At 38.6% G+C, this 13,393-nt stretch overlaps 1 protein-coding gene across 1 annotated transcript; it reads right to left on the bottom strand.

The window, feature by feature from the left end:
• Positions 1-1,702: 1,702 nt before the first annotated feature.
• LOC117449779 (acidic mammalian chitinase-like) lies at positions 1,703-8,029 on the bottom strand. The gene is made up of 11 exons (XM_034087653.1): positions 8,005-8,029; positions 7,881-7,910; positions 7,065-7,269; positions 6,149-6,205; positions 5,399-5,564; positions 4,632-4,756; positions 4,413-4,536; positions 4,125-4,307; positions 3,859-3,975; positions 2,090-2,222; positions 1,703-2,004 (listed from the first exon to the last, which is right to left on the bottom strand). Exons 1-11 carry the CDS (start codon positions 8,027-8,029, stop codon positions 1,703-1,705), a joined length of 1,467 nt encoding a protein of 488 aa, XP_033943544.1.
• Between the last annotated feature and the right edge of the window lie 5,364 nt (positions 8,030-13,393).

The following is a 13,393-nucleotide window of genomic DNA, read 5'->3' as shown; positions in this document are numbered from 1 at the left end:
AATACAATCAATACAGTACAAATTCAATACAGTTATCTTTGGGATTCAGAGCCTTTGTTATTACCCTTATGTTTCGTTTTGCTAAAAATGGTTAATATTGTCTGATAACTGAGTTTTCTTCCCGTTAAGTGGGTATGACACATTAATAGGTTTTTAAATTTAAGAAGCCCTCAGAGGCTCAGACCGCTGTTTCTTGCAGATGTTGTGATTTTTTTTCCCCCGCCGACGGGGGAATGGGGCTTAACATTCAGTTTCCTGCTGGAAAATGAATCCTCCTTTGTGCAAACAGAGAGGCGTTTAACCCTTTGATACACAACATGGGTCAAAAATTATCCGACAGGGTTTTAATTGTAAATATCTTTGCAATAAATTCATTTCACCATTCAGAATTCCAAGAATTCCTCAAGTAACTTGTTTTTGATCATCACAAATTCTTATTTTCATTTTTACTTTTTTTATAAAAATCATTTTTGTACGACTACCCCTCTAAAACACAACATGGGTCAAAAATGACCCGCATTCATTTCCTATGTTATTTCATGCATGGCTGTGTTTCTTTGCTATATCTTTTAAAATCTATGTATTTAACCATTTAATATTACAAAGTATTTCTTACATATCTTATTTTTGATTATCATAAATCATTATTTTCATTTTCTCTGTCTACATTTTGGAACTAACATAGTTTTTATATTACTACATCAAATGTACACACATGGGTCAAAAATGACCCGCATTAATTTCCTATGATATTTCATGCATGGCTGTGTTTCTTTGCTATATCTTTTAAAATCTATTCATTTCATCATTTAATATTGCAAAGTATTCATTAAATATCTTGTTTTTGATGACCATAAATCATTATTTTCATTTTCTCTGTCTACATTTTGGAACTAACATAGTTTTTGTATCACTACATCAAGTTTCCACACATGGGTCAGAAATGACCCGTGCAAGTGTGAATTTGATAGGAACAGTTCAAAAAGTTCAAAATTAATGTTATCAGTTGTATGTGTGAGTGTGACAAAGTGACAAATAAACATTTCAAATATTAATTGTGTTATTCTTTGGTCCAAATCACTGCTAAAATGTTTTTTGACAAAATCATTATTATAGTATGTCTTTTTTTTTTTTAAATACCACACTTGCATACATGGGTCATTTTCGACCCATGTCTGTAAACTTGATGTAATATTATAAAAACTATTTTAGTTTAGTAATTAACAAAGGAGAAACAAAAGTAATGATTTAGGGTTATCAAAAACAAGATATTTCATGAATATTTTGAATATTTAATGATGAAATAAGTTGATTTCCAAAAATATAGCAAAGAAACACTCAACCATGCATTAAATAACACTGTAAGTCAATAAGGGTCATTTTTGACCCATGTTGTGTCTTAGAGGGGGTTTCCATAGCTTGTGTATCAAAGGGTTAAAAGCTAATTCTGTGTCTCAATGTACAATACAGTAGAAAGTAGACTGAAATGGTAAAAGTGTGTAAAAGTGTGGGGGGAGTGTGTTGAGAGAAACTCCCTCTGGCATGAACTTTGGTGTTTCAGCCTATAACACTACATGAAAGGGTAAACCCCCCATTTGATGTATAACTTTTTTCCCATGTTCCTTCACAGTGAGAATAACAAGTAAAGTGTTGTGCAGTCAGTATACAAATTTAACCAAATAAAAGAAGCCTTTCTGTTTATTTAAGGCCAGTCGCAGCAGTTACATCTTTCATTGAAAATTAGAGTAGCTGGGCAATGCTGAAGGAATGTTCTTCCCTGGAAGCACTGATAGAAGGTGCCGGGCTTCTTGTCATTTCTGTAGAGGCCGTCGGACTTCCCGGCACAAAAACTTCCAGAAGCGGCAGTTGTGGTGGTGGGAGTGGTGGTGGGTTTGGAAGTGTGAGTTGTAGGAGCAGTGGCAGAAGTTGTTTGGTTTCCTACGACGGGACGGGTTGTAGTGATCTCTGGTGCAAGTGTGGTTTCAGGAACTGGAGGTGGGAAATCTAGTAAGAAGAAAAACAATACATTTAAATTCAAGACATTATGGAAGGTTGTACTTCCTAAGGAGATGGTGAAATGTTTGTTTACCTGAATCCATAAGAGAGCGCAGATAGCTGATGAGAGGATAGTTTCCCTCGCCACAGAACTGTCCAGCAAAATCATCCAGGTCCAGAGACCAGATGAAGGCACCTCCAAACTTGTTATCTTTTATATACTTTGCCTATGGAATATGAATTAAAGAGAGTTCTTCAGTCTAAAATGCAAATGTTGTTATTTTAAACTATATGATTTGTATTTTTATTAATAGAGTGAATACGTGTCTGATCACATGAAGCCTCAAACATAAATAGAAAACACAGAGGCTATTATTTGAGATAACCTTGCGTCCAAAGAGAAGAATATTTTAGTAATAAAGCAGTGAAAAGGTCAAATGAGCAATCGTTTTTTGCCTGCACAATTGTAGGCCCTGAAAGGTTTATCAACCTTATGCCAGAATAGGGTTTAATTAACGAAGCCATGTTTGAACTGCAATATATTTGTCTGGCATTGTCAAAAGAAAAATGGAAAAAAAAATGATCCGAGATATTTTGATAATTAACTGAATGTACAAGATTTTCTCTTGTTTCCCCATTAAAGCTTGTTTAATGTAACCCTGCTTGTATATTAGTATCTGAGCAGAGATTGACTTGCAGAGGACACACAGTTTACTGAGGGATAAATGTGATTACTGTTAATTATAGCTTGATCTGCTTTGTAGTGTCTTTCTCTAAAGCAGAAATGCAAGAAACCTGTAATAATCCAACAAAAAGTATCCAGTCTTGAGGGGATGTTTGCCAAAATAAACAGTTTCCAGTTAGAGTGCCACCTCCAGCTCAATATAAGGCATTAACATCTGTCTGTGATGTGCTCATTGTCATCAGCTGTTCCTAGTGCATATTAAAGCAAACAGATATTGTTCTAAACTGTATTAAAGTAAACAGGTATTATCTTGAACTGTATTGCAGTAAACATGTATTATTTGGGACTTTTTTAAAGTAATCCTATATATATATAAACCTTCTTACTTACACTCCATGACCCCACACACCACACACACACACACACACACACACACACACACACACACACACACACACACACACACACACACACACACACACACACACACACACACACACACACACACACACACACACACACACACACACACACACACACACACACACACACACACACACACACACACACACAACACACACACACACACACACACAACACACAACACACACACACACACACACACACACACACACACACACACACACAGAGAGGTTCTTTTCAAGGTTCTTTCTGGGGCCAATATAATCTCAAGCACCAATATATCTGTGTACAATGTTTGATTGTTTGGGAAAGAATAGTTTGTGTGAAACCTTCCTTGGGAAATTAAAGGAGTGGAGTCCGGTGGAAGATAAGAAGTGACTCTCCGCCCCAAATATGTCCATATGTACACTGTTGTTTATTCATGCCAAATGCCCCCTGTTTCTGACTGGCAGGTCCCGATACCTGTATCACACAGCAGTAGAACTGGGAGTCCAGAGTACTCTGTAAACTTGTATTGATGTTTTTTACCATTAAAATCAGATTATTGTTATAACTTTTATGCCGGTGTTTTGAACTCCTTTTCTTATTAATCTGACCAAGCTCATCTAAACGGACGACGCGGAGCAGAGCTGGGCTTTAAGCCACCACTACTGTTTGCTCCAACAATAGCTGGAGAGTAGTGGTAGAGTGGTATATGCTACTTTTATCTTGTTCATTATCTCAAAGAGACGTGGAGGAAGATGTATTTTTATTACCTTGAGTTCATAGCTCCTTCTGTTATCGAACCCAACCCACTCATTTCCTTTGACGGCATAGGGCACCATTTGATCATCAATCCACTTGAGAGTGGCTCCATTGAGGAAAGTGCAGATCTGTAGAAATGGAAGGAAGTGATAATTAAACATCCTCCACATGCTTTTAGACATATATTCATGAGGGCTTGTACTAATTAAATCTGCACTGAGTTCATTTAATCATGAAATTGTGTTTCAGTGTTGCTCTTCATTGAACTTTGACTGACCTCATAGTTGGACCAAAACCCAGCTTCCCGGGTGTAGGGCCCGGCAGCGGCTGCTCCGCTGGCTGGTGCTCCAACACCATTACCTGCTGGTGTTGTGCGAAATGTGCGTCCATATGTAGTAAAACCGATTAAGAGCTTTTCAAGAGGAGCTCCTTGGTCCCTCCAGTATTTCATGGAAAAGTCCTGTGAGACAAAAAACATTGTAATAGTAAAAAGACAAGGGCATATAAGTATTCAGCTTCTGATTAGTGAGGATGACACATTCATGTTGTCAAAGAGTTTACTCACCACATTGTAGTAGATGTTTTCGCCCTGATCGGCAGAGCCACGGTACAGAGGGCTGTTGTGACCAGTGAACGGGTCCCATGCTCCGTGGAAGTCATAAGCCATGACATTTATAAAGTCCAAAAACCTGTAACACAAGCATGATGTCACATAGTACAACAAATAAACCATGTATTTGGTTTCAACTTTGAAGCTAAATGACTCGCCATCACTGGAACTCACTTTGAAACTTGAGCAATCTGATATCCATTGTCGATGTTTCCCTTCCCAGCAGCCACTGCAGCTGTGAGCAGCAACCGTGGTTTTCTGGTTTCAGAGGATTCCTTTTTATAGGCGGCGAGTAATTCCTAAAAGCAAAGTTTAAATAGTTGAGGAAAATGTACAATATAATATTACATTGCTGTAGTGTAGTAGCTTAAATCAGGGTGCTATTGTGATGTTTCATTCTACGGGATCAGTGCTGGACGCAACTAATTTACTCAAATACCATACTTAATTACTACTTTTGACATAGTTCAACTTTACTTGAGTATTTCCATTTTCTGCTACTTTGTACTTCTATCCCATTACATTTAATAGGCAAATATTGTACGTTAACTCCACTTAAACACTCATAGTTACTAGTTACTTTTGACATGTACGTGATATGCACAATGTGATATAATACAGCGGTACTACTAATGTGCAGTGTTTTAAAAAATCTAAAACTGGCTCCATATTGACAAACTACAACCTTAAAATCCCCCAAAATGCATTTGTTAGTGATAAAAACAGAATAATGTAATATTGTATACAAATGAAATACTGTGAAAGCTGATTGAGCTGAAAACACTTCTGTAGTCCTACTTTAAGTAACATTTTGCATTCAGGACTTTTACTTGTAATGGATATTTTCAGACCATAGAATTTGTACTTCAACTCAAGTACTTCTTCCACCTCTGTGTGGGATTATTTCATTAGTGCTGCAATGGGAGGTCTTCCACACTGACCTGGCAGAGGACTGTGAACCTCCTCTTGTCCTCTGGAGGGCTGCCTCGTGCTCCGGGATACTCCCAGTCCAGATCCAGCCCATCGAAGCCATACAGTCTCAAAAATCTGATAGAAGACTGGATGAATTTCTGGCGGTTGGGCTTGGATGAAACCATGATGGTAAATCTGTAAATGTAAAATAATTTATAGCAACACTGTTCATGAAGTTCTTCTTATTATATGAGATAAAGCAGTTTCACAGCTTTGTGATTCCTCTTGGACTCTGTTATGGCAATTGTGGTATTAAAGCTTAATACAGTGTAATCCTAATTAAATGTAACTGCTGTATCCTGGGAATGGCATGATAACATGTTTGATGTATACCTGTATGTCTATATGTATGTCTGATAACAGATGTGTTCACGAAGGGTTTTATGACACTACAGGAAGGACGAAAGACAAGACATTTGCTCTAGGGGAGTAGCTGCGACACCCATGTTCTTTGTAGGGTGTGAGTTGTGTCTACTGCCATAGGGCGACCATCCTGGATCACATGTTATTGTGTTGTCATGTAAAGGATCTTTGATGTGTCCCTATAAGAGTGGCTGTCACACACAGAACAGGACGCACTCTGAACGAGTCGTCATGCTTGCAAGCTTTAAACGAAGATCTTAAAAGACTTTATATCGATATTTTGTTTCTTTGCATATTTGCCTAACTCATCATTTTCTCTAGACAGCAGCTGATGTTAAGTTGCTACGACAACTCACTGTGTTGATCCGAAGTTCCACCCGCCGACAGCCAGCAGAGTCTTCAGACGAGGGTTTCTGTGAGAGATGAAGATAACATTTATTAGTGAAAGAGGAGGTAAGATCGTTCCGTTTGCTGATAAGGTCAAAGAAGCACTCTTTATATGTACAAATACTTCATTACATGAAACAATGCCCATGATAATTTCACACAACCCAATGTGCATTACATGTAAAAGTGCATGTACAGGAATATGCCTTTTTTACTCATGATCTCATACTTCACTTGCTACAAGTTTCTCCTTAAAACCCTTTCCTTGCTTTTAGTATTTATATTTATTATTGCCAATTTATATTTTGTTTGTAGGTGTTCCTTGTTACTTACTGTCCACTCAGTTAAAGTTTCACCACTGCAATAAATCTAACCGTTTATTAGTCTTTGACAATTTCCTCATATGGAGACTAAAGGATACCACTTAACCAGTCACACTAAATCAGTGTTTCTCAAACTTTTTCATACCAAGGACCACTTAACCAATAAAAAAACACTCGTGGACCACCTAAATCCACAAATATCCAAAAACACATCGTTTTTCTAGAACAGATTACAAATCGCCTGAAAATGGTACAAACAGGTGGCAACATGTGTGACTAAGGTGTTGCGCTGGGCTATATCATGCAATCGAAAGTCAAACTTAAGCTCGCTCCATTGCGGAAAACTAAAATGTATTTATTATTTCAAATGTGAAATTCTACCAATATACTCACGGACCACTAGGGGGCGCTCACGGACCACCAGTGGTCCGCGGACCACACTTTGAGAAGCACTGCCCTAAATAAACCATGTAACTTCCACCCGCCCGCCGATGTGATTAGCTGTTGTTAAATAACAGCTGATAAGACTGCAGGTATTACTGGTCCTGCAGTAATAACTCACCTGTTCTTCAGTTCATTGAAGGATCTGTAGAGAACATCATCATTCCACTCATAGGGGGCCAGCTCGTTGGAAGGGCTGATCATTGAAAATGCGTAAATCAAGTGTGTGCAGAGGTTGGGGTCCACATTGGCGGGCAAATATTTGCCGACACCTGGTCTATACTGGGACCAGTTGGTGAAGTAGCACACCAGTTTGGTTGAAGACACTATGAGAGAGAGGAGATTATATTTAGAACAAGTTATTTAGAAGCAATGTACACAGAGGTGGGAAGTAACTAAGTACATTCACTCAAGTATTGAACTTAAATGCATTTTGGAAATACTACTTGTACTTTACTTGAGTATTTCCATTGTATGCAACTTTTACTCCACTACATGTACTTTGTACCTTTAGTTACTTTGCAGATTTGGGTTAATAGTGTGAAATATAATCAACCCTTAAATTAACTTTATTTAAACCTGAAAGGACATTCACAAACTACCCTGCAGCATACAAATAATTAAATCCAGCTGTACCTTTACCAGTTTTGATAACACTTTAATGCATCAATAATTATAATCAAAAAATGTAATATATATTAATCTGAAACAGGCCAATCTGCATAATGAGTACTTTTACTTTTGATACTTTAAGTATATTTAGATGCTAATATTTCTGTACTTTTACTTGAGTAACATTTTGAATGCAGGACTTTTACTTGTAGAGTATTACTACAGTCTGGTACTTCTTTAACTCAAGTATAAGATCTCAGTACTTCTCCCACCTCTGAATGTACATGTATTATAAAGTTATATGAGTTATATAATGAATGCATACCCAACTGGAGACACATCAAAAGGGACAGCCCTAAAAGGAAAACATAAAGGTTTTATTTTTCAAACACTTTCTGCACACTATCACTGTCTTTAAATTAATACAAAATTGAAATAAAATAACTTACCGGCTAAGATTGTTAGACGAGCCATGTTGTGTCCGCTGAGCCTATTCCACAGAGCTGAAACAATTAAAAAATGAATTGTGTTTTATGAATTTTGCATTATAGTTGCCAACTACAGTTAACCATATAAAGTCTGTATTTTCCGCACATAACAAAACATGTATTCAGAAGAATTATCTTTATTTTTTATTTATTCAATAAACAAAACATACATTTAAACAAACACTATTAAATGTAAACATTGACAATTGAACACGTTAAACTGTAAAATGTAATTTATCAAAATCTCTGTGTGCTCCTGACTTACCGGTTCACAGTCGATCGGCTGGTTGTTCCTCGGATCCTCCTGGAAGTCCTTTTTATAGACGTGATAAGAAAGGGACAAAGGCTGCGTGCCGTGACAGTGAGGTGACTTGATAAAATCAATCAATCAATCAATCAATCAATCAATCAATCAATGTTTATTTATATAGCCCAATATCACAAATGTTACATTTGTCTCAGTGGTCTTCACAGTGTGTACAGAATATCAGTATGACAATACGACACCCTCTGTCCTTAGACCCTCACATCGTACAAGGAAAAACTTCCAGAGAAAACCCAGTTTAAAGGGAAAAATGGGAGAAACCTCAGGGAGAGCAACAGAGGAGGGATCCCTCTCCCAGGACGGACAGACGTGCAATAGATGCCGTGTGTAAATTGAAAAGATAATACATTTGCAACATAGGTAGTCCAAATGTTTGGAAATGCATGTGTGTATATAATAGGAAGATGAATCCACGAGGATATCCATCCAGGACCTATGATCCAGGACCACAGCCACGACTCAAGATCCAGCGCTCGCGATCCAGGACACAGGACCGCAGGATCATCCATGACTCCGGATCCCGGCGTATATAGACACCAAAAAGAAAGACATTTGGGGAAGCTGGGTTAATCGGAACATGAGTGTACACGGGTATAGACAGAGAGAAGGAAGAAGTAAGATGTCCCCCGACAAACTAAGCCTATATCAGCAAAACTAGGGGCTGAATCTAATCAGCCCTAACTATAAGCTTTATCAAAAAGGAAGGTCTTAAGCGCACTCTTAAAAACGGATAGGGTGTCTGCCGCCCGAACACAAACTGGAAGCTGATTCCACAAATGTGGAGCTTAATAAGAAAAGGCTCTGGCTCCCATTGTACTTTTAGAGATTCTAGGAACAACCAACAACCCTGCATTCTTGGAACGCAATGCCCTAAAACTGATTTGTATCACTGCATTGTATTTTATATAACTTCAGGATTACAATGGTTTCAAAGGGTAATTATGGATGTAAATTGTTCTTTTTTGTCTTAGATTGATGACCTGATGATTTGCTTAATTAATCAATCAGTTGAAATGTCAAACTTTTTTTTAACATGGCCAATCTTTTTTTCTTCTTCCATAGCTCTAAGTTATGTCTTTAAATGTTTGTTTTGTCAAATCCACAGTGAGGAAAGCAGCAAATGCTCACATTTTACAAGTGGTTACCAGCAACAGTTTTACATTTCAATTACAAGATTGAAAAAATATATAGCACTTTTTGGTAACAGTGGGAGTAAGAGCATTACAAGACCTTTCAGTATCAGTTACAGGACAATGTATATATACCTAGGCTAATCATTGCACAATGAGCGTGTTAGACACTGTTTCCGTGCATATTGGTATTCTTAGTCTGATTAGATTCAGCCCCTAGTTTTGCTGATATAGGCTTAGTTTGTCGGGGGACATCTTACTTCTTCCTTCTCTCTGTCTATACCCGTGTACACTCATGTTCCGATTAACCCAGCTTCCCCAAATGTCTTTCTTTTTGGTGTCTATATACGCCGGGATCCGGAGTCATGGATGATCCTGCGGTCCTGTGTCCTGGATCGCGAGCGCTGGATCTTGAGTCGTGGCTGTGGTCCTGGATCATAGGTCCTGGATGGATATCCTCGTGGATTCATCTTCCTATTATACACACATGCATTTCCAAACATCTGGACTACCTATGTTGCAAATGTATTATCTTTTCAATTTACACACGGCATATATTGCACGTCTGTCCGTCCTGGGAGAGGGATCCCTCCTCTGCTGCTCTCCCTGAGGTTTCTCCCATTTTTCCCTTTAAACTGGGTTTTCTTTGGAAGTGTTTCCTTGTACGATGTGAGGGTCTAAGGACAGAGGGTGTCGTATTGTCATACTGATATTCTGTACACACTGTGAAGTCCACTGAGACAAATGTAACATTTGTGATATTGGGCTATATAAATAAACATTGATTGATTGATTGATTAGTCGTGAATAGAACCGTTTGCTGTCTAAACCTCCTTTACTTCGCATTAACTAGAAATGCAAAGGAAAAGCCTTGCATGTTAATCTGTACTTTACGATTCGGTCGTTCCCTCCTCTAATCAGAGGGTTTGCCATAATAAAAACTCAATATCATTGGCTACAGTATCATATCGGAGGCCTAATCAACCTCAATGGTTGATAAGATGTCCTTTACGATTAAACTCTATGATCTCTAATGACGTAACTGCAGGTTATCTCCTTTGGCAGCAACATGACTGGAGTTCAAGTTTGGCTTTACAGTGTATTGTATGCAAGACAAATGCATGCAGCAACAGTCTGAGAGACATTTGGAACAATAAGCTTATTTCCCTCTAAGAACTCTAAATGTGCCTACTATCTTAATGCAATACATGACAATTTGAATAACCCTGCAAAGTTTTGGAAACTTGTTAAATCCTCCTCAGGTTCTATCACTCCAAACAGCCTTCCTGATCTCTTAAGGGTAAATCAGAGTGAAATCAAGGTCAAAATGGATATTGCAGACAGCTTTAATAATCATTTTATTTCTGCTGGCTCAATCTTTGATTCTAGCAACTCAGGGATGATCGCTGCAGAAGGAGAGCCAGGTCCTCCGCCACTTGACCCTGATCAACTGTTCACCTTTGCCCCCATCTTGACCTCTCAGGTTCACAAAGCTTTAATGAGCCTAGATGTAAAGAAATCTTCAGGCCCAGACAAGATAGAGCCGTTCTTCTTCAAAGTTGCTGCAGGTCTGATTGCAGAACCCATAACCTCTATTCTGAATCTCAGTCTTTATGCTGGTGAATTACCTAGCTCATGGAAGTCGGCCATGGTTCTCCCCTTGTTAAAGGGCGGAGACCCCTCTGACCTAAATAATTATCGCCCTATTTCCAGACTGTCTGTAATGGCCAAAGTCTTTGAATCTCTTGTAAACGAACAACTGAAAAAGTTTCTAACTGACCATAATATTCTTAGCGAGTCTCAGTCCGGCTTCAGATCAGGCCATAGTACTACTTCAGCGGCTATGCTAGTCTCAAATGACATCATTGAAGCACTAGACAAGAAAAAACACTGTGCAGCATTGTTTGTTGATCTGTCTAAAGCTTTTGATTCTGTGGATCATGCATTGCTACTGCAGAGGCTTGGCCGCATAGGTCTTGGCAAAATGGCTTTGAGCTGGTTTAAAAACTATCTATCTGAAAGAACTCAGTGTGTCTCAGTAGAAGATTATACCTCAGCTGCTCTTACTATAAACAAAGGTGTTCCACAAGGCTCTATTTTGGCCCCTGTCTTATTCTCCATCTTTATAAATGAACTAGGAAATGGGATAAACCCAGCACGGTTTCATTTATACGCCGATGATACAGTTGTTTATACAGTGGCTTCCTCTTTAACTCAGGCTATAGAGCTTCTACAAGATGCTTTTAATACACTGCAACACTCCTTGCTAAGGCTAAGACTGGTCCTTAATGCAAAAAAGACCAAGTACATGACCTTCTCTCGCTCTCGAGCTAATACAGCTGTCCCTCCGATTCTTACACTGGAAGGGACATGCCTTGACAAAGTAGCATCCTACAAATATCTGGGCATATGGATTGATGAAAAGATGGCCTTTGATGTTCATATTGGGAACCTACTGAGAAAACTTAGACCTAAACTGGGCTTTTTCTTTCGTTTAAGGAAATGTTTCCCGTCTGAAGCCAGGAAGAGAATTGTGCAGAGTTCCTTTCTGTCTGTATTAGACTATGGCGATGTGATCTATATGCATGCTTCTTCCTCCCTGCTTAAAAAGCTGGACTCTGCGTACCATACTGCTATACGTTTTGTAACGGGTGCAGGCTCTCGCACCCACCACTGCACTTTGTATCAGTCCTTAGGATGGTCCTCTCTGTACCAAAGAAGACAATCACACATGTTGATTTTTATCCTTAAGTCATTGCTAGGTAAGCTGCCCTTATATATCTCCAGACTTCTGTCATTTTATACTTGCTTTTTTAATACTAGACGAGCAGCAAATGGGATGCTTTTAAATGTTCCTTTGATGCAGTCAGAGCTTGGTAAAGCTGCATTCTCCCACTATGCTCCCTTTTTATGGAATACGCTGCAAGTAAAACTTTGTCTAGAGGCACTTCCTACTGTAAATGCTTTTAAAGGTATGCTACGATTAGCCCTTCATGAAACATGTAACTGTTTTACCTGATGCTATTGCTGATGTGATTATGTTTCTTGCCACTGCACAAATGGCCTTCTGTATTTATATTTGAATTGTATGTTTTTTTTGTTTAATGCCTTTGTTTTATGTTGAAACTTGTTGTGTGCCGTGTTGGTCAGGACTCCCTGGAAGAAGAGATCTTGTATCTCAATGGGACATTCCTGGATAAATAAAGGATAAATAAATAAAAATAAAAAAAATAAAACGAGATATAGATGAGAAACATCAACTCACATCTGTATGTTAAGTATGCAACTACAGCCGCAGCTACTGAGCTTAGCTTAGCCCAAACACTGCAAACAGAGCGACACAAAAGCAGTTGGTCAATAAATAGTCCGGACCCTGTATCCCCTTGTAAAACAGTAATAATTGTCATACAATACATGCTGGGAAGTGTTACCTTTGGACAAGCCAGGCTAGCTGACTCTCTGTTTTCTTGATGCTAAGATAAATTGGCAGTGACATAAGTCTGGTGTATTTCCTGTAACTATTCATTTGAACTTTTAAAGGTCACCTATTGTGCAAAATCCACTTTTTCATGAATCAACATGTGTCCCCCCCTCTGTGTAAAGAGACTCTGAAAGTTTCAGGAACAAAGATTCTCTCTCTTTTTGTCCTGATCCATTTATATAAAAACCTGTCTGAAAATGAGCTGATCAGATTTTGGCCACTTTATGATGTCATAACGATTTGTTGGCTTGTGTAACCATCAGCCAATCACCAACCAAGGTAACACCCCCCCCCCCCCCCCCCCCTTATCACCTGAATCTCCTCCTAGAGCACATTGTGTTCTTTGTAACCAGATACCTCTCAGAGGGGCGTGGGGAGGGGCTCCTTATTTTCATCTAAAGTAACAGACAGAGA

This window comes from Pseudochaenichthys georgianus, chromosome 7, assembly GCF_902827115.2.
Source record: "Pseudochaenichthys georgianus chromosome 7, fPseGeo1.2, whole genome shotgun sequence".
In the NCBI taxonomy this organism is placed as follows: domain Eukaryota; kingdom Metazoa; phylum Chordata; class Actinopteri; order Perciformes; family Channichthyidae; genus Pseudochaenichthys; species Pseudochaenichthys georgianus.
This window is presented reverse-complemented; position numbering and strand designations above follow the sequence as displayed.

Bases quoted from the DNA above. Each gene is read 5' to 3' on its own strand.
- LOC117449779 (XM_034087653.1), bottom strand. From the start codon at position 8,029: ATGGCTCGTCTAACAATCTTAGCCG. The intron at 2,223-3,858 runs GTAATAAAAATA...CATATTCCATAG, and splicing joins GAAGGAGCTATGAACTCAAG to GCAAAGTATATAAAAGATAA. The intron at 2,005-2,089 runs GTAAACAAACAT...TCTTCTTACTAG, and splicing joins GCGCTCTCTTATGGATTCAG to ATTTCCCACCTCCAGTTCCT.